Source organism: Chanos chanos, chromosome 13 (assembly GCF_902362185.1).
Source record: "Chanos chanos chromosome 13, fChaCha1.1, whole genome shotgun sequence".
In the NCBI taxonomy this organism is placed as follows: Eukaryota; Metazoa; Chordata; class Actinopteri; order Gonorynchiformes; family Chanidae; genus Chanos; species Chanos chanos.
Window position 1 is genome coordinate 8,072,432 of NC_044507.1, and position 18,826 is coordinate 8,091,257.

At 41.7% G+C, this 18,826-nt stretch overlaps 3 protein-coding genes across 3 annotated transcripts; 1 reads left to right on the plus strand and 2 right to left on the minus strand.

Moving 5' to 3' along the window:
• Nucleotides 1-2,668: 2,668 nt before the first annotated feature.
• znf653 (zinc finger protein 653) lies at nucleotides 2,669-7,639 on the minus strand. The gene is made up of 10 exons (XM_030790604.1): nucleotides 7,344-7,639; nucleotides 7,127-7,167; nucleotides 6,643-6,942; nucleotides 5,645-6,171; nucleotides 4,580-4,760; nucleotides 4,342-4,417; nucleotides 4,064-4,175; nucleotides 3,548-3,662; nucleotides 3,260-3,359; nucleotides 2,669-2,846 (listed from the first exon to the last, which is right to left on the minus strand). The coding sequence occupies exons 1-10, from the start codon at nucleotides 7,637-7,639 to the stop codon at nucleotides 2,669-2,671; spliced, it is 1,926 nt and encodes a 641-aa protein (XP_030646464.1).
• Nucleotides 7,640-9,081: 1,442 nt separating this feature from the next.
• On the plus strand, nucleotides 9,082-10,878 carry swsap1 (SWIM-type zinc finger 7 associated protein 1). The gene is made up of 2 exons (XM_030790605.1): nucleotides 9,082-9,339; nucleotides 10,327-10,878. Exons 1-2 carry the CDS (start codon nucleotides 9,082-9,084, stop codon nucleotides 10,876-10,878), a joined length of 810 nt encoding a protein of 269 aa, XP_030646465.1.
• Nucleotides 10,879-12,495: 1,617 nt separating this feature from the next.
• On the minus strand, nucleotides 12,496-16,933 carry epor (erythropoietin receptor). Its single transcript, XM_030790025.1, has 8 exons — nucleotides 16,762-16,933; nucleotides 16,241-16,379; nucleotides 15,782-15,954; nucleotides 15,327-15,478; nucleotides 14,968-15,124; nucleotides 14,214-14,301; nucleotides 13,865-13,952; nucleotides 12,496-13,545 (listed from the first exon to the last, which is right to left on the minus strand). The coding sequence occupies exons 1-8, from the start codon at nucleotides 16,859-16,861 to the stop codon at nucleotides 12,823-12,825; spliced, it is 1,620 nt and encodes a 539-aa protein (XP_030645885.1). The 5' UTR covers nucleotides 16,862-16,933; the 3' UTR covers nucleotides 12,496-12,822.
• Nucleotides 16,934-18,826: the final 1,893 nt, after the last annotated feature.

Here is an 18,826-nt window from a genome sequence, read left to right on the forward strand (position 1 = left end):
GGGGGGGGGGGGGGGGGGGGGGGGGGGGATGAAAACATACATATTAAAAAGTTCTCTGTTAACCTGTTGTTAAGCAGTTCTTTGGGAGATTTGAGAGAAGAGCAGGAGAGAATTGTATCCACAACCTGTCCATAAACCTCCAGGTTGACTGGAGGTGCTCACATTTGGGAAATAGTTACGCAACCACAAAAAAAAAATATGTCTTATGCTTAATGCTTAAACTGTAAACTACAGATGAATATAAGATGGAACAAAGATTTGTCTTTCACTATGAGTACTGAAACAACGAACAGCTAAAACCATTATTCTCATTCTCCTGTCGTTCTGACAAAGAGATCTGTAACAGTCTGGGCAAATCTCCATCAAAACATCAGGCTATTCTCCAGAGATGCCACAAGATCATTAACTATTTATTTTTAGCACTAAATCAGAGAGAGCACATACAAACCACATTTGTCAAACTCTGGAATTTGAGTTTGAGAAAAAAAACCCTTAACATTAAAATTAATCCAGCTGTTGAATTTTGGAGTGCTGCACAATCACCACAGCAGTATAAACTGTTTAACAGAAGGAGAGAAAAGGAGAGAGAGAGAAAGAGAGAGAAAGAGAGAGAGAGAGAGAGAGAGAGAGAATACATTCCTTACTTTTTTCTGAGGAGATGAGGAGGACTATGTAGTAGATGCGATGTCACTGTATTCTGATATCCTGCGACAAACTGCACAAACCCTCCTATTTCTCTCCTGTTTCTCTCCCTCTGCCAGAATATCTGTTAGTTACAGAGAGGGGGAGGGATGGGAGGAACAACAAATGCAACAGGTGGGAATGATTGCTCTCTCTCTCTCTCCCTCTCTCTCTCTTTCTCTCTCTCTCTCTCTCTCCCTCTCTCTCTCTCCCTCTCTCTCCCTTGTGAGAAAAGTCCCATCTGAAAGGGATAGAGTGGAATGTGTCGGTAGCCACAGAGATGTTAAAGCAACACACACCCAAACACACACAAACTGCCGTTAAACTTCCATAGAAAATGCTGCCATTGTTCTATTGTATATACAACTCACAGGATTACATCACATCCAGAAGATAACATTTGAATAAATTTGTTTCCTATATATATATATATATATATATATATATATATATATATATATATATATAATGGATGTATCCTTTAGTTGCTCTCTCTTTTCCATTATTATATAGGAAGTCGTAGGGGTGAGTGTAGGTGTCTGCAACATTGGCATAAATCCCTTATCTTTTTTCATGCTTGTCAGTGACCTCATATATCAGGTCTACATTATATAAATTGTAATGAGAGAGTAGATTTCATCTGCTTTTTATTAATATATGCCTGAAGTAAGTGTACTTACTTGTTTCACCTGAAAAAGCCATATTTGTACACACCTGTGCAATTAGCCAAGGCATTGGATCTAAATGACTGAAAATGCTAAAAAAAAAAAAAAGATGCTCTCATTTGCATGTTTTATATCAGACTAAACTGGATTTGCAAACACCAGTGAAAACACAGAAATACTCTGACGGTGAATCTGGTTTTGTAAAAACTTGCTTAGTTCAGAAAAAGAGTTAACGCAACCCAGCAAACAGATTCTTTTTCATGTGCATCTGTTTCAGACAAACTCCTTCTTCTTTTTTTAACTTCATAATGTGTTTATTTGCATATCTTACACATCACAGATACATAATGAAAAGAAGACTGAAAATAACATGATTGTAAACATCTTCCTCTTATATAGCCAACAGGACCAAACCAAATAAAGACAACACAGTAAACGAAAATTACATTTAAAAAAAAAAGAAAGAAAAAGAATCAACAAGCATTCATCCTAGACGTAAACACACATGGGACCAGCACGACTGGCTCTGCATTGGCTGCCTTTCATTGAATTTGAATGCGCAAACACTTTGTGTGAATCTGGGTGAGGGTTGTCTCTCTAAAGTTGTGAAAAATTTTCATCTTCAATTTATCAGGCAACAGATCCTCTTTGACAAATCAATTTTCCAGGCTTTAAAGATTATCTGATCAATTTCTCTCCTGGAAAAAGGAAGACAAAGTCAGGGGTACATTTGTATCCTTGGACATGAAATGCAATTCCACGGAATGCAAATTCAAAGAGAGTTTTTTTGTTTTTTTTTTAAAGAATGAAAGTCTTTTCATGTGAGCATGGAGTATTATATCTGTAAACAACTTCATGCAATAGCTATGTTTACACTTTTTTAATTATAAAAAGGGGTCTAACACAAAATGCATCACCCACTTCACAAAGGAAATGAGTCAAGTTTGAACATGATTGATTGTAATGAGTGCATTACCATAAAACAAACAGTATAAATGATCCGGGTGGAAAAGGACACTAGTGTACACACACGCAGACACACATAGACACACATAGACACACATAGACACACACACACACACAGGTGCTCAGGCTGTGTCCAGCACAGCACACACCAAAAACCTCAAAGGGTTCCTTCCATTCAGATTGTGATTAGTGATTCTCTGATTTAAACACCTCAGGTATCCTCCCAAAGTGTCCTCAGTATCCTCTCAGAACTGACCTGTCCTGCCGTTTGTTCCTGGGGAACAGGGGATCTGTATTTCACTTTCACCCCCCCACCCCCTGTTTTTTGTCCTCAGTGCATATTTGCAGCATGACCATCACGTGCTTTGCTGCTCTGGGTGGCTTTTGAGTTTGTGGAATTTGACACTGTCAAGTCTCTCGAACCTCTTGCCACAGTGCTCACAGGTGAAGTTATAATGAGCCTCAGGCGTGTGCTTCTTCATGTGCCAGTTCAGAGACGCACGCTGACGGCACTGATACCCACAAATCTCACATCTACAGAGAGAGAGAGAGAGAGAGAGAGAGAGAGAGAGAGAGAGCGAGGGGGTAAGTTTCACAGCAGCCTTTATCCGTCAGAGCACAAACTCCAAATAGTTTATATTCTGTCATCTACTGTATCTTTATTGTAAACTGTAAATTGACTTATATAAAAATGTCTTATTGTTACAGACATGGATGTGTATGATTACCAAAATCCTGTATTAATGTTATAAAGGATTTCTGATAATATATTAATGATACTTCTCATAATATTATATATGAGATGATAGTAAAACATTATTAAGAATCAGGGTATGTGTCTGGTTTTAACTTCAATGGAGAGGGTGATTCTCCTGTGTGTGTATGTTAATCTCACTGTAAGGTGTTTCTTCTGTGTGTGTGTGTGTGTGTGTGGGTGTGTATCTCACTGTAAAGGTGTTTCTCCTGTGTGTGTGCGTCGGTGGACCTCCAAATGATTTTTGCGTTTGAAGGACTTTCCGCATGTCTCACAAATGAAGTCACGAACTCCTGGAGAGAGAGGAGAAACAGGTCATTTCATTTGCCGTCAGAGAGGATAGAGCTTCAAGCATTCAGAGAGGATAGAGCTTCAAGCATTCAGAGAGGATAGAGCTTCAAGCATTCAGAGGGGACAGAGCTTCAAGTAAACTTAAACGCATAAGCGTAAACTCAGACACTGTTGATGTGTATTTACATACCTGAGTGTATGATCATGTGTCGGTGGAGGTGGTTGGAGAGGTAGAATTTCTTTCCACAGCCTGGATGAGGACACACTTTTGTCCTTCCTTTACGGTGAACCAGATTTACATGGTTCTGTGAATAGCAAACAACACACTTTACTTTATTTGACTTTACTGCAACATAGTACAACTTCAGTCATAGCCATTCCTATTTGTTACATTGTAAAGTGAATAACAGACCAAATCCATACAATTACATGTGGACAGAATGCCTGGTGATTTCACATTGACACACGACCTTATATTACAACCAGGCTGGAGCCAGTAATGTGAGGATGGGTCTACAGAGATGTTACCAGGTAGTTACGTGTTCACGTAAGGTTGGATTTGACTTCCTTGTCATGCTGGGACTGAACAGTCCATGTTTCATTGGTTATAATGGAGCGTCCAACAGTTCTCTAAGGTGTGTGTGTGCGTGTGAGTGTGTGTGTGTGTGTGCGCGCGGCAGGAGACCAGGAGCTCAGTTGTACACACCTGAAAACTGCTGATGGCGACATAGACCTGGCTGCATCCCTCATACGGACAGTGAAACATCTTCAACATACCATCTGCTTCCATCACAGGTCCCCGTCGACTCCTTTTAGACCTAAAATACATGCACAGACAAGACACTTCAGGTGGGACCCAGATTTAATGGTTTTAGAGTGAAATGCAATAACAGTAGTTTGACTTGGCTCAGTTCAGCTAATGGCCTTATTACAGAGGTCATTTGACCATGCAAATTAAAATTGTTCCCTCTCTTTCTCTCTTACCTGTTAAGATTGCGCTGTAGCTCCTGCTGAGCGTGAGAATCTCCATCTGTCTGCAGCAGCTGCTTCTCACTCATACCTGTGCATGAGTAATCCACATACCGTTAGATAGACAGACAGACAAACAGACAGACAGACACAGGCACACCAACAAACACTGCACTGAAGTGCTCTTTGGTTTAATCTCACAATGAAAAAAAAAAAAAAAATCAAACATCCATGCCCTTTTTTTTTTTTTTACCCATGATGCCTTCTGGGTCTGGGAGGTTGGGTCTAACGGCACCTCCAGATTGGCACATCTGGTTGTAGGCCACGCCCTCGATAACAGTGCATGTGACCTCCTCCACATCAGCTCCGCCCATGTTGAGCTGGATGCCCTCTGATGTCAGAGCTTCATAACTGGGACCAGTGATGATGATCAGCTACGAGACACAGAGAGCAAGAGCGATAAGCATGATAAACACACACACACACACAAACACAAACACAAATACAAACACAATCCCACTGTGGCTGTCTGTTCACGAGGACAACATCCAACAGCAACAACACCTCTGGGTCTACGACTTGGTAAGAGAACGAGCAGAGGAAAAGAGTGCAGCAGAACAAGTGTGTGTTTGAATAAAATGCAAACTAAAAGCCCTCCTTCAAGGAGACAATAGATGGTTGAAAAAACATACTAGTGGTTAAACTCTAAAGATTTGTTAACCTGGATTCATTTTAACCTTGTGGGAGTGGAATGATTTCATTTGCTCCCAGGGCAGATGATCAACTGCTGAATCGTGCCTCACGGCAAAGAGAAAAAAACATTTCTGTGAAATGACAGATGGTCCCTTGGGAAATTTACATCCACTGAGCAGGAAATACACAGAAAATCTTAAGAAATAAAATCCCCTCCGCAGTGCCTGATAGATCATATATTTGTGCGACGCCAAAGACAACTAACTTGTCCCATGAGAACTCAATGACAGGGATACTTATTAATTTTTAACAAGCCTGAACAGGCCTTGGATCCTTATGATCAGCTTAAGTCCTGTGAATTCTCAAACAAAACTCATACAGAGCTGGACTCCTGAGCAAGAATTCTTACATCCCTTATTCAGGCCAATCACTCCAGCTTCTCTAACTGATTAACCTAACAGCCTGTTGTCGACAGAGTATGGGTTCCCCCTTCCGAATCAAGGTCCCTCTCAAAGTTGCTTTCACTGCCAAGCTGCTTTGTCACCAGGTCTATTCTAAGAAATACTGAACAAGCACAATTCATTTGTACTGAAAGGAAAACATTACTCAACAGTGGTGAACATACTTGTGACCCCTCCAGCGTCCCCCGTTGGCCTGGAAGCTCACAGCTCCCCACCATGGTCTGTAGTGTCTGGGTCTCAAACAGATCGTCCTGTGTCGACGCCACCATTGATGGCTGTGACACACCCTGAGAAAGGGGGTCATCGTTTTCCCCACCCCCTCGCACCTCCTCCTCCTCCACTGACAGCCTGTCAGTCAATGCCGCAGTAACGACAACACATTCGTACTCCTCCGCGCTCCCTCCTCCTCTCAAATCATCCCTCTCTCCCTCTGCGGGATCACCCTCTTGAGCTGTGTCCCCATCTGTTGCTGCAGTTTCGGAGCCAGTCGGCGCGGGACCCCCTTCCATCATCACACCCATCTCCCACACGGGTGCAGAGTCTGGTGAACGCTCAGGCACGGAGTGGGCGTGGTTTGTGGGTGGGGCCTGAGGAAGCTGACTGAGGGCTGTGGCATGCTGGATTGGGTCCTGAATCACCTGATCATCCTGGGAGAGTTTGGCTGTTGCATTCTCCAACTCGCCAACAGCTTCTGAGAATGTGGAGGGTATGAACAGAAACATTTGCGAAAGACCTTTCATTTACAACTTTTACTGACATGAAAGTAATGATCAAGCAGACAAGGATGTGAAATATTAAAACAATATATGACTTCACTATTAAAGCACAATGCAGAATTTCAAACACATTGTAAGAACATTAACAGAAAACAAACTCTTAAAATACATGTGCGTTTACTGTATGATACTGCATACAACTTAGTGCTAAGTATTTTTTATTCAGCTTGAATGTATGCTGTACGTGACTGAGGCAATTCACTCCATCTTTCAAGACCAAGTGTCCTATTGGGATTTATGCATGCAAGCGAACTGTTCAGTAAGATGTCGCAGAGCTTGGCTAAAAAATATTGAGCGCAGATGCGGTCCTTCGGGATTTAGACTAAATCCATCATTGTGATCACGCTCACTGCCCAGTGCAGCAGGCATTTACAGTGATATCGTACCTGACAGCTGTCTTTGATCGTAAAGCTTCCTCCGAGCTCTGGTGTCGATACCTGCCGTCTCCTGCCCTCTCTCTGGTTCCTTTTCCATGGCATCTTCTGCCTCAGACTCGCTGGCTTCTTGTGCTTGCCAGGAGAGGTGCTGCACAAAGGAGTGTCCAGAGTCACATTGCCAGAGCACAGAGGTGGAGCGACCCAGTGCTGGTTCCACTGCTCTGAGCTGAGGCTCATGTGGGCATGACTCGCAGTGATCCTGGTACCATGACACTAGAGTCCGTAAACTGGTCACAGTTACCTTCTTCCCTGAAGATGGAAACATTATCAGTTTGATTTAATAAACACGTTAATGGCGTAGACAGAATGCTTTATTCACAGTACATTTATTAGAAGGATATAACAGCAATACAGTCCTTCAGACAGGGACAGTGGTTACTAAGAGAATGACGCTGTGAAGCTCATTTCTGTGCTGGACGTAGTCTGCACTTACCCTTTTTCTGACTGCTGCACAGCTCTGGAATAGACTTCTTACTGTGAACCATAACAGCCAAAACAAATACGCAATCATTAAAACGGACAACAGGCAAGTGCAAGCAATTCTCAGTACAGTCTAGCAGTACTAACACAAGGCAATATGACCTGTAGTCCAATAGCCCATTCGTGAGCCTAAAAATTGCAACCGTTCATTTTCACCAGCCTGTACTTACCCGCCGTATTTCTGCTGGTATTTTTCCCCGTAAGTTGAATTCAAGAGGATTAAATACTCAGCGAGTCCGGCATCACTCAAGCTAGTTCGCCGGCGCAACTCACTCCAAACCTTATGCGATTCTCCAAGGTAAACTCGTCGAACATCGTACTTCTTCCGGGACTCGAGCCGCCTCTGTGCTCGGTCAGAGTCCGTTAGTCTAGGTCGACCTCTGCATCGCCTGAGAATGGCTTTAATTTGGTCTCCAGCTTCTTTTTTGTCCAATGTACTTGTTCCATCTGCATATCCAGTCGCCATCTTGACATCAGCTGTATGTTGTTGTGGTTCCTCTTAAAGGGATTTGGTATAAGCGGAAGTTGATAGTTGACCTTTAAAGGAAGTTGGACCCAATATTTAGCCAAAATATATATGCACAATTTCTTTCATTTTTAGTGCTTCGACACTTTTCAGTCCCACATAATGACAAAAACACAGTTATTTCGATAATAGTTTTCTAGGTAAATGTAATAAAACCGGGAATAATAACTTTCGGGCTTTAATTAGGAAAAAAATCTAAACTTAAATTTCAGGAACTGCTTGAAAAACCAATAATATGCTATTCTTCAAACACATATCCAAGTTTTGGATATAGCAACGTCGCGCTGCTGTTCGCTTAGAATCATTTTTTTCCGTAGCCGTATTCAGACGATTCCCTTCTTTTGCGCTAGGACTGAGTAGTATCGTCTACTCACAACAACTTCGCCGATTGGACAGCTGAGAAGTCATTCACATCACTGTAGCAACCACAGCAAACAGTGGAAGTGGAGGAGACACCCCAGCGGTCCCCAAGTCTATCAAGCGTGTTTTATCCCGAGTAATCGTGACGTTTCTCACTTACATTATACTGTACACACTCTGTTTTTATCCTCCACGGGCCACGAGTTCTCTTTTTTTCTTAGAGTTATTGTTATCTTATAACTATTTCACAACTCATGCATAAACAGTAGATACATAGAAACAATTGACACTATACCAAAAACATTAAGTGAACCACAAATAGAAATAATTATAAATAACGTTGAATTATAACGACTGACCAAATCTCTTTCCACAAAATTATTTGAATGCACGCACATATACATGCATGCACATAGAGCATGATTTGAATAGTCATAGTTAACTGGACCACAAAACTTTTAAGAATGTTTAACATCTTTGTTTCATTTTTCAATTTTACGAAAACTGAAATTAAAAAAAACAAGCTCTTATCTCATGTTTTTATTTCCACCAGCCGGTAACCACACCTGCATAGTTGACTAACATTAGGCGTTTACTGAACATTATTAAATATCCAGTGGCTGATTATGGGTTCTCTGGCGTTTTTGGCGACAGTTAGCTTTTTGACACTGTACATGCATGAACGGTTCAATCAAAAACATATCGCCTATCTGACCTTCTTATGATCCTCGATCATTTTACTTATCTCGTTCAGTGACTTCGTGCTAAATCTAAAAATTCCATCAATATTACCATGTTTACCTCAGCAGCCATTCACCTCACTAGCTGCATTTCGCGCCACCAGCGCGTTTACTACTATCGTCCAATCGACAGACTTCTTCTATGTACTACTAGCCAATGCTAGCGCAGGAGGAGGGATTTGTCCGATTACGTGTGGCTGTTACGGCAGTACAGAAGTTAAAGGCTGTGAATTTTACACGTTTCTCGTGGCAGTAATATGATTTGTTTTTGATATAGGAGATATGGTCGATATATTGAGGTTCATATTTAGTCGTTTTGGTCCACAACCTGTTCCAGCCTCTTTCACTCTCTCCTCTGCCACAGAGAGTAATGTGTTAGTGGTTAGTGAGGGAAGCACTGGCACGTCTCTGTTGTTTCTTACAGCCGTAACGGCCGCTGCAGAACTGGGACTTAAAGTTATATTTTTTACACACAATGCATTTCAGAAGTTTCCAGTGTGTCTGCAATCCATCCCTAACTTGAACCCTGACAGCCTGAAGGTAATTCTGGTCTCTTAATGAACAGATATTGCGTCTGTCTATATCCCGTCGTTGTTTACACCGACTTAAGACTCAAACAAGTAACACATATGAAACGGAGAAACTGTTACAGCATTTAAGTCGTCAACACGTGAATAGGCAAGCACACGGTCAATATAATACTCTTATGAAGTGTACTCGTGGTGTCTTGAACATGGCTTGCTTTTGACCGGTGTGTGTTTGAGGTGGGATAAGGTGAAGATGGGGCTTATCGGTGAGTGCTGCCCCCCCCCCCCCCCCCCCCCCCCCCCCCCCCCCCCGATAGCAGGGCAGAGCTAGTTTTAAAGGCACTCCAATCAGCAAGAGATAATTGTATCGCTCTATCTCTTGGAAACATGCGAGATGGGGCCACAGCCAAATTTTCCTAAAATCAGAAAAAAAAACGAGGTTACGGATTCGCGCAACGTGTTCCCTTCACACATAAGCATTAGCTGAATCTGCCAGACAAAACCTTTTAGGACGCAGCGTTCATAGAAGATTTCGTTATTGTTTCTTTCTTTATTTTTTATAACGACTAATGATGCACAATCGTAGCATGAGATCTAACTTATAACTTAAAATGCTAAGGTTATGTAACTTAAAGAGCTTGCGTAAACTCAATATCAGATATAGTATGATTTAGCCAAAGCAGGTAGTGCTGAGATCAGAGAGTGAGGTAAAGGTTGGTCCTGCCAGCTTACCCAGAAGTGTGTGTTTTAGAGAGTGTAGGGGGACGGGTTACATCTTTGCTGCCTTTTGCGAGTTCACGTCTTCTCTACTCACCCAGCTAATCATTACTCCCTGTCTGCTGCAAGGAGCAAATGAAACGCGCGTATCCTGGTGTCAATTACTTTATTTCATTACCGTGTAAAATGCTGTGAATAGAGAGACACGACAGGTTAGCAAAATGTATGAGATCAGTTGTCGCGCTGCCCATTCAAAGGGTCCTGTGATTGTGTTTCCTGACAGAGAATCAGGTTTGTGTACTCTAAAACACTGGATGAGCTGCTTCATGATGTGGCTTCACTACACGAGCTCCTTGCCAAAGCTGCTGCCCCCCCTTCCCTGTTGGTGGTGGACGGTTTGGAGCGTTATCTCCGTGAGGCGGGAACCAGGAGCACGCCGCTGAAGGGCGATCGGAGTGCAGCCGCGCACTTAGCCGCTCTGTTGCACGACACCGCCACTTTCTTCACGCAGAACCACGCTCCGTGTCGAGTTATGGCTTCCTTTCGGCTCAACCAAGACAGCCGAGAGACGTCTTGTCCTGACCCCCTCCTCGCTGTTCTAGACCGCTACCTCCAGGTAAGATGTACTTTGACCCAGGAGAGGAGGGGTCTGCCTGCTGAGGCGGAAGAGCAGGCTGTCTGGCAGGTGTTCCTCTCAGGCTTGGGGATCAGAACAGGCCCTGTTGATGCTGTAAGCCATTGGAGTTTAGGGATAGGGCCAAATGGAGCAATGCAATTCTCACCAGCCATCAGTCCAGAGGAGCATCCAGAAACACAGCAAACTGTATCGGTTTAAAACGCGGTTGGAACTTGGGTGAACTTTGAAACTTCTTCTTGTGTGCAAATAGCATGAAATGCCAAATCACACAGATGATGATTTCTCTGTTATGCAGGACTGAAAAAGAGGGAAATTCCTGCACATATCATTTTGATACTTTGCCAATGAAGCTGTACCTGTAAATATTGACCATGAAAATGTTCTCTACTGTTTCAAAGCAAAAACTTACAAAAACATTCAAATTGATTTTTTTTTTTATTGTGAATGAATATTAAAAATTGTTGATTCATATGTAATGTTTATATGATGACAGTTCTGTGTTAGAAATTTTACAGATGTTTTACACATGAGGCAGTTCAGTACATGAAATGATTCACAGTAAGTAAAATAAAAAAATAATCAATAAACAACATTTAAACAACATCTACTATTAGAGAATACAAATAGAAATGGCAAAATCTAGACATAGGGGAAGATGCTACACTGTAAAACCCGACTGGTTAACTTTGAAACATTTTACAAACTCATTACCTTTAATTGCATGAAGCAAATGTTACGAATTTCAAATGGGCGAAAAAATCGATTGCATAAAATTGACCTGCAAATGAGTTCAGTTACATTTGCTTGATTTATAATAATAGTGATAATAATAATAATGATAATACACGCTGTTGTTACTGTTGTTATTTATAGAATTTGGGAGGAGCAGGTGACAGACGTATATCTAGGTCACTACAATAACATCTTTCCTTAAGGAGATGAGAACACATTAACAATGTAACATTAACAATGTAGACTACATAAAACATGTTGCTCTACTGCTATAGGGATTTACAAATCAGCTGGGAAAAGGTATTCCTGAATTTTCTATATTATTTTACTCCCTAAACTAAACTTCAGTGTAATCATATTTGAAATATATTACATTTACTGGTGGACAGCGAGAGCACTTTTGATCTAGATCATGCAAGCTATTATATAAGAAAACAACTTATTCCCAGTAGAAGTAGTATTTACAGTTTTAACACCAGTGAGCCCTCCAAACACAGTTAGGGTGGACACCAGGACACACTAACAGATGAAGACACATGACCCTCAAATAGAGGCAAAGAACTCAGTGTTCTGTCAGTCTGAGATAAGCATAACAGAACACCCACACATTACCTCAAAACAACCCCACTAAAAGCCACATTCCCTTTGACTATCTCTGTTTCACTTAACTGACATGTTCAGTACAGTGACAAATCTCTGAGGTATTTTTCCTGTCCTAGGAGAGTCTGTCTAAACTTTTTCCCTATATAATATGCCGAATTACGTTAAAGTTATCTGTTTTTGTTTACATTTTGTTTACTACCTTGTGTCTGACCCACTTTGTACGTGAGGGTGATTCTACACTCATTCCCTACCAAACTAAGGAGCTCCGCTTCCATGACAACGATGGTGGAATGTGGCTTTGACCTGCTACAGCAGTTTCTTTCATGATAGACTTTTGCATTGGGCTTTGCTTTTAATCTCACAATGTATTATAGACAACTGTTTGCAACAGGTTGAATAGTGTTAACTTTGTGTTCTTACTTTAATAACCTTGTTTTCAGCTTTCCAAATAATCAACAGATGAATATTAGATATATTATTAGTACAAAAAAAAATGTGTGTGTCATCTCAGTGTTTGAATATTTATCAAAACAGCTGCCAAAACAATGAACTCAATCCTCTGTATGACACAGAGTTAGCTTATATTACCAAACGGGGAGCATTCAGTCCACTGAAACATTCCTCTTTTCACCCTCTTTAATATTGTCCATCATGAAACTCTTGAGTGAAGATCCATGCTTTGCACTAGAGCTCCGTGACTGCTCTGAATCCTTCACTCCACCTCTGTCAGACACTGTGAAAGGCCTCCCTGAAAAGAGCCTTCGGTGAAACTTTTTAATGTCTTTCAACGTTTCACAGACAGTTTGGTCAGCATCCCGAGTGAAAGTTCTGTCCTGTGAGGAGCTGTCTGTGAGCCAGAATTTCGTTCTTGTAGTTATTGGTGTAGATTGGTCCTTTCCCGGTGTCTGTCAGTCTGCTGGCACTCATGGGACTGTAGTCCATAGAAACACCAGAGTCTGCCACAGCCATGTAAGTGTAGCCTGGCCCTAGCGGTGGCCACGTGTGGTTTGGATACTCAAAGCTGGATTGGGAAGAGAGCCTGCCTGATCCAGAACTCTGTCGGAGGGAGCCTAGATCGGAACGAGACTCCGTAGAGGTCTCTCCACAGGAAAAAAGTGCCTGAAGAGGTAGGCTTTCCTCCAGAATTTCATCCTCTGTGGCCTCTCCATTGGCGTGCTGGGAGTTCTGGTTAAGGATGACATATGCGTCCTGAGATTCCAACAAGGACGACTGAGAGAGGGGGGCGGGATGTTCCTGAAAGGCCCTCAGCTGCTCTGCCAACCACCGAGCGTGAGGTGGCTCCAGCCACCTGTCAATCGATCCAGAGTCCACTCCCTCTTTCTCCCTTGTGTCTTTGCCCTCCTCCTTTGCCTGTGCCGCGCCACACGGGGCTTTGGGGGAGTTTGGACGAAGGGTGGGAGGGGGTCTCAAGCTGGCCTCTGACAGTACCTCCAGAGGGGCAGGGGACTCCTCAGAGTAAACACAGACTGGGTGCCACAAACGCCCACTGTTACTATGGCCCAGCCATTGCTACAGATGGGTCAGAAAATAAACACACATAAATAAAAAAAAATTAAAAAAAGGATACATGCATTCATTCACATACTGTGCTTCATGCTGCTAATGATGTGTGGTGTATATGTGAGGAAAAAAGGTTTCTGTGATCAGAAAAGTGATGAACACTGCAACAAGAGTTAAAGTCTAAATCCTCGGTCTCATTTGTCTTATGAAAGCATAGTAAATCTAAAGCTTTACACACTTAGGTTGTACATCTCCAGCTGTACGATGTAAACTTGTTGGACAGATACCTCTATAGTAGTGAGATCATAAAATGGGTGATGTTGCATACCTGGAAGTCTCCTCCGTGGACTGTGAAGAGGCCAGAAAACTTCTGCTCTGGAGTGGGAATGTCTGGCCATAGTTTTTTTAGTAGGAACCTGTGACAGTGGACAGAAGAAAGAAATGTAGTACATACAGATTGACATATTTTTACTCAATATTACATCTGATTCTTTGGCACAGATGTGCAGACGGCAGAAATGATCTCCAAATACAGACCAGCAAGGCTGACATACCGGGAGTCCCACACATGAATTTTATTAACAAGAATTTTTTGAAGAACATAATTTAACATGCAAAAAAATGCAAACCAATAAACAACTTGTTTATGTGCGTGCGTGTGTGGGTGTGCCACTGACCTGCCGTATGACAGTAGAAGAGTGAGAGAGAGCAGGAAGAGGATTACTGAAATGATAACTATCAGTAATATGATGAGAGGGTCCATGTCTGTGTGGACGAAAGAGAAACATGTGAGAGGTCAACATAAAGGTGACAGAAGTGACTTTTTACGCATGCATTAAAAGCACAGAGGAATCACATGGCTCCACAATGTAGTATACATCATGTATTTTCTAAACTAACCCGAGATATTTTTATCCAGGCAAATACTCTGATAACCTTGTGAAATTTTGTGCAATGGTGGTTTGCCTTTTTGACAAATGGGCACATATTTCTTGCTTTAGTGTTTCCCAGAATTTTCATCAATAGCAACATAAACCCTGAAAATTGCTTCTTTTAACTATGCCAGTAGCAGCTGTATCCTCAATGAATTTCCTAATAAATGATTTTTAAAATAATAAGGCAACACATTTCTTGCCAGTGTGGGACCTTCAACATAATGTATAATCTTTTCTTCATACTGTTCTCATTAGTTCTCATTGGAGGTGGGGAAAAAACAGTAACGCTTACAAATGGATCACATGACTAAATGTAAAGCTGGTTTTGTGGGCTCTACCCACAAAGTCATGTGTAAAAAATTGAGTTGACAATTTAATTGCAGGGAGGAAGTTATCAGTGTGCCAGTATGTCAAAAACGATAAACCTCATCTTCAATCTCTAATTCACTGGATTGGAGACCAAAGGTCGATTCTAATATAACAGATTTCAGTGTACCACTGGGGGGTGTTGCCATGAGAATGGGGTCACTCCAGACACTCCAAGTTCCATTGTAGGTGATGCCATCTGGTTTGACTCGAACCCAGAGCTTGTACTTGGTGCCTGAGAACAAACCCTGCAGAATGAGCTCAGTCTTGGCTTCGACTGTGATCTCCTACAAAGGCCATAAAGAGAATAATATTTCATTTTACCTGTGAGAACCTCAAACAAAAAGGCATGAGAGTGAGGAATTTGAAAGTATTGTAAATGGGATTGGATCCATAATGAAGCTGACTTTAGTAGCCTTGTATTGGGCCTGGAATGCCAGACCAAATGCCAGAGAGCAAAGACAAGCAGACGGTTTCTGCTCATTCTACCTTTCCCATCCTGCTGTTTTCCGGCGCGTATCTGACTTCGTACATCATGCTCTTTTGCATGTACTTGAGGGGGGGTGGCAGCCAGGTTACTCTCAGCTGGCCCTGTTTACCTGTTCTCGTCACAGTCACATTGGCTGGGGGATCCAGCAGGACTGAAGGACAAAGAAGGACAGACAGTGAAAATACACACAAAGGGGCCGTTCAGTATCCTGCGCGTGTTCCTCTTCGAGGTTAGACGTGAGTCTATCTACGGGAATGTTTGGTAACGTGAGAGAAAATAGCGTAAAGTGTTCATAGAGGCTGTGGAATTGAAACTTAAAAATACAATCGGTTTCATTTCAAACTGACACACGGTGGATTAAGTCCAGAAAAATCAACACGGCGCTCCTGAATGCTGAATCTCTGAACGCGTCCACACACATCAACGCTGATGTTCTAAAGCTCGGGTCACTTACACATGTTCTCGATGAACAGATTCCGGCTGTAGAGCGGCTGCCCCTTGTAAAGCACGTGTACGTCGAGAGGCACAAAGAACTGTATGCGGGCGAGTTGGCAAAAAAACAGCCTCCTGCTCCCTGCCAGGGGGAGGGCCAGGGCAGCAACATCACAGTTACTGCTGTTCTCATTCCTGAAAGACAAAAAAAAAAAAAAATTAAAATACCTTTCACTCAGTCTCACCTAAAAAAACAAAACAAAAAAAAAAAACAAGCCACAGCATCCAGCATTGGACAGTTTGTGCAATTCTACTTAAGTATGGTTACGTATTTGTGTGGAATGATGTAATATTTAACTTTTTTTTTGCATTAAATATTACATTTAAAGAATAATGGAATATTTAAAGTAATACTTTGGAGTGTAGCTGTTGGAAAAGCCTTGTGCGAAATAATGTTATTTTACAATTAAAAGTTACTCACTGGTATGTGTATGTGAACGTATACTCATCCGCTGTGCTCCCCCGTTCCTCCTCTCTCTCTTCCCAGAAGCACGTGAGGTCCCGCATCCCTTCAGCAAAACATTTAGGATTCTCTGGCTCCACGCGGAGCAAATGCATCACTATTCAGAGACAGTAAAATTATACTTTTCACCAGATGCAAAACTGGAAAAACGCTGGTACTATAGTATTATTATGAGATAAACTCGATTAAGAGCTAAAATTGAACCTTTGACAAACACATTGTAGCCTACAAGTTGTTTTCTTTAGTATTTATTGAACAGATTATCGACCATGTTATCTAAGAGACCGCTGTGACCGTGTGATTAATATGTAATGCACTTTCTACAAACCTGTTATTAAGAAAGTCGGGCTTTATTTAGACTAAAAACATTTTTACCTTCTGAGACACTTAATTGATGTGGTTAGCGCACACAGTGGTTCACTTAAGTTAATGCAGACAAAATACGGAGGACAACATTAGGAAAAAAAAGATTGTCCTACCTTTGGTCTGAAAAGTCAGCACCCCATTCGTCAGCGAAACTTCTGGGAACCAAAAGAATAGAGCCACTATCAAAAAAGCGTTTGTTCTACCATTGGTCATTTTTTGTTTTTCGCGGAGACCAGAAGCGCTGGTGCGTAATGATGTCCTGCATAACTGTGTTTGAGGCTGTGGATGCTCCCTTTTTCGAGTTCTCTCCCACACAGCTTGACAGAGCGATACCACGGAGCGCACGACAGTGTGTGCGTGTATCATATGAGATAAGGAACATGTGATGACTGAAATTGTTTATTTTCGATTTTACTCCACTGAGGGAGGAACGCTTAAAAGTTCAGTTGAGAAGTCCAGGTACTGGACAGCATTGGGCGGAGCTTAAACTTCACGCACTCATTGATGTTTACTCCTCAAAATGGTCCTCATGTGTTAAAATTACATCTATTTATTATTAAGGTAACCAATACAGCTGATTTTAAAGGACATCCCAGGTGTCCAGTTAGGAAAAAACACTTTTTTTTATATTCTGTTGCAGTTGGACATAGCTGTCAAGGTGAAGTCACCTAGGACAGTGACAGGACAATCGCAAAAACAAAGAATCTAGAGTGAACTTACGTCACAGTAAACGGTATTTATCTTTGGGCACAGCCCTGCGTTTAAGCTCAACTTGCATTATCAGTGCAGCACGGCGGCGTCTTTAGGAGCAGATAAGCGCTGTGGGACGACCCTACTCAACTCACTCCCCATCCTACTCTACCAGGACCTTTATGCGCACTCTGTTCCATTACTCACCACCTCAAAAGAGCCTCTCATTGTCCAGACAACTCTTTACCGTTATTTCAACTTGTTTGCAAGTCCGGGGGTCCGACTGTTTATCTTTATTACTGTTTCCCGTGCACGTTTTCCTTCCTCTGTTGACTACCTAATACTTTTGGTTTTGGGCGAGACACATAAATTAATCACAGCTGAACATGTGACATAATTACATGCAATCTGATTCAGCTCTGTACTGAATTTATCGTTTTGTTTTAAAGATTATTATATTACACGTAATGCCTTTTGCGTTGCACTAAATCATATGACAGTGATCTGTTCTTCACAACGCACAACCGCGGGCGTTACGCTGCTATCACGGTGACATGCAGAAGATTGCGGATTGCGAGTAGGTACCAGGAAAAATGCGTCAGGAAACCCCTTTGTGAAAGTTCCTGTGAGGTTAGATAAAAACATCCAGAGAAGGATGTGGGGTGTCAAGTAATAAATTATAGATTTTATCAGAGAACAGACAAAACACGAAGCATCTGACTAAATTCTCTTAATTTTAAACAAAAGCACGTTCTTGCCACTCTCATCCGGGACCATTTTTATGTAAATTTCTGTCATTTCACATATTGCTACATATGGAAAATATGTTTATACACACAGAGAGACAGCGAAAGAGTTTGTTAATGAATACAGTATTTATTCTGTAAACGAACAATGTATACATGCATTTGTATCTTTTCTAATATCCAATCGTAAACAAACACAGCCAGAATTCAGTCTAAACCTGGTATAAAACTCAAATTCATTCAAGTTTTGGCAACAGATACTATGCATGAGTTTTGGCAAACACAATGTCAAATGCATCTCTGAGTGCCAGACGTCAAATCCACATATAAAGGTAAGGGGATTTACGTCTACTGTAAAAGGAACTCCGATATGAGAACTGATGGAGTAAGGGATTCAGTACAGAGCTGAGAGTCTGTACCCAAACGTGCTTCAGCAGTTCCTCTATCCAGAGTAAGAAGTTGTGTCTGTATCAGAGACCTGTGTGGGTTTACACATCATCTTTTTACAGTGATTTTTTTTTTTTTTGGTCTTTATCACTTTGTACTCAATACTCTTAGAAGCAAAAGACATATTGCTCTGTCATAGTGCTGAACTTTCTCAGAAAAACACAGAGTAAAATGATAGCCTTCAGATATACCGATACAACTAAAACACATGAAGCAAAGACAGACACTGCACAGAACTAAGCAAGGAAGGTGTGTGTGTGTGTGTGTGTGAGAGAGAGCGTGGCTGGGTTTGACC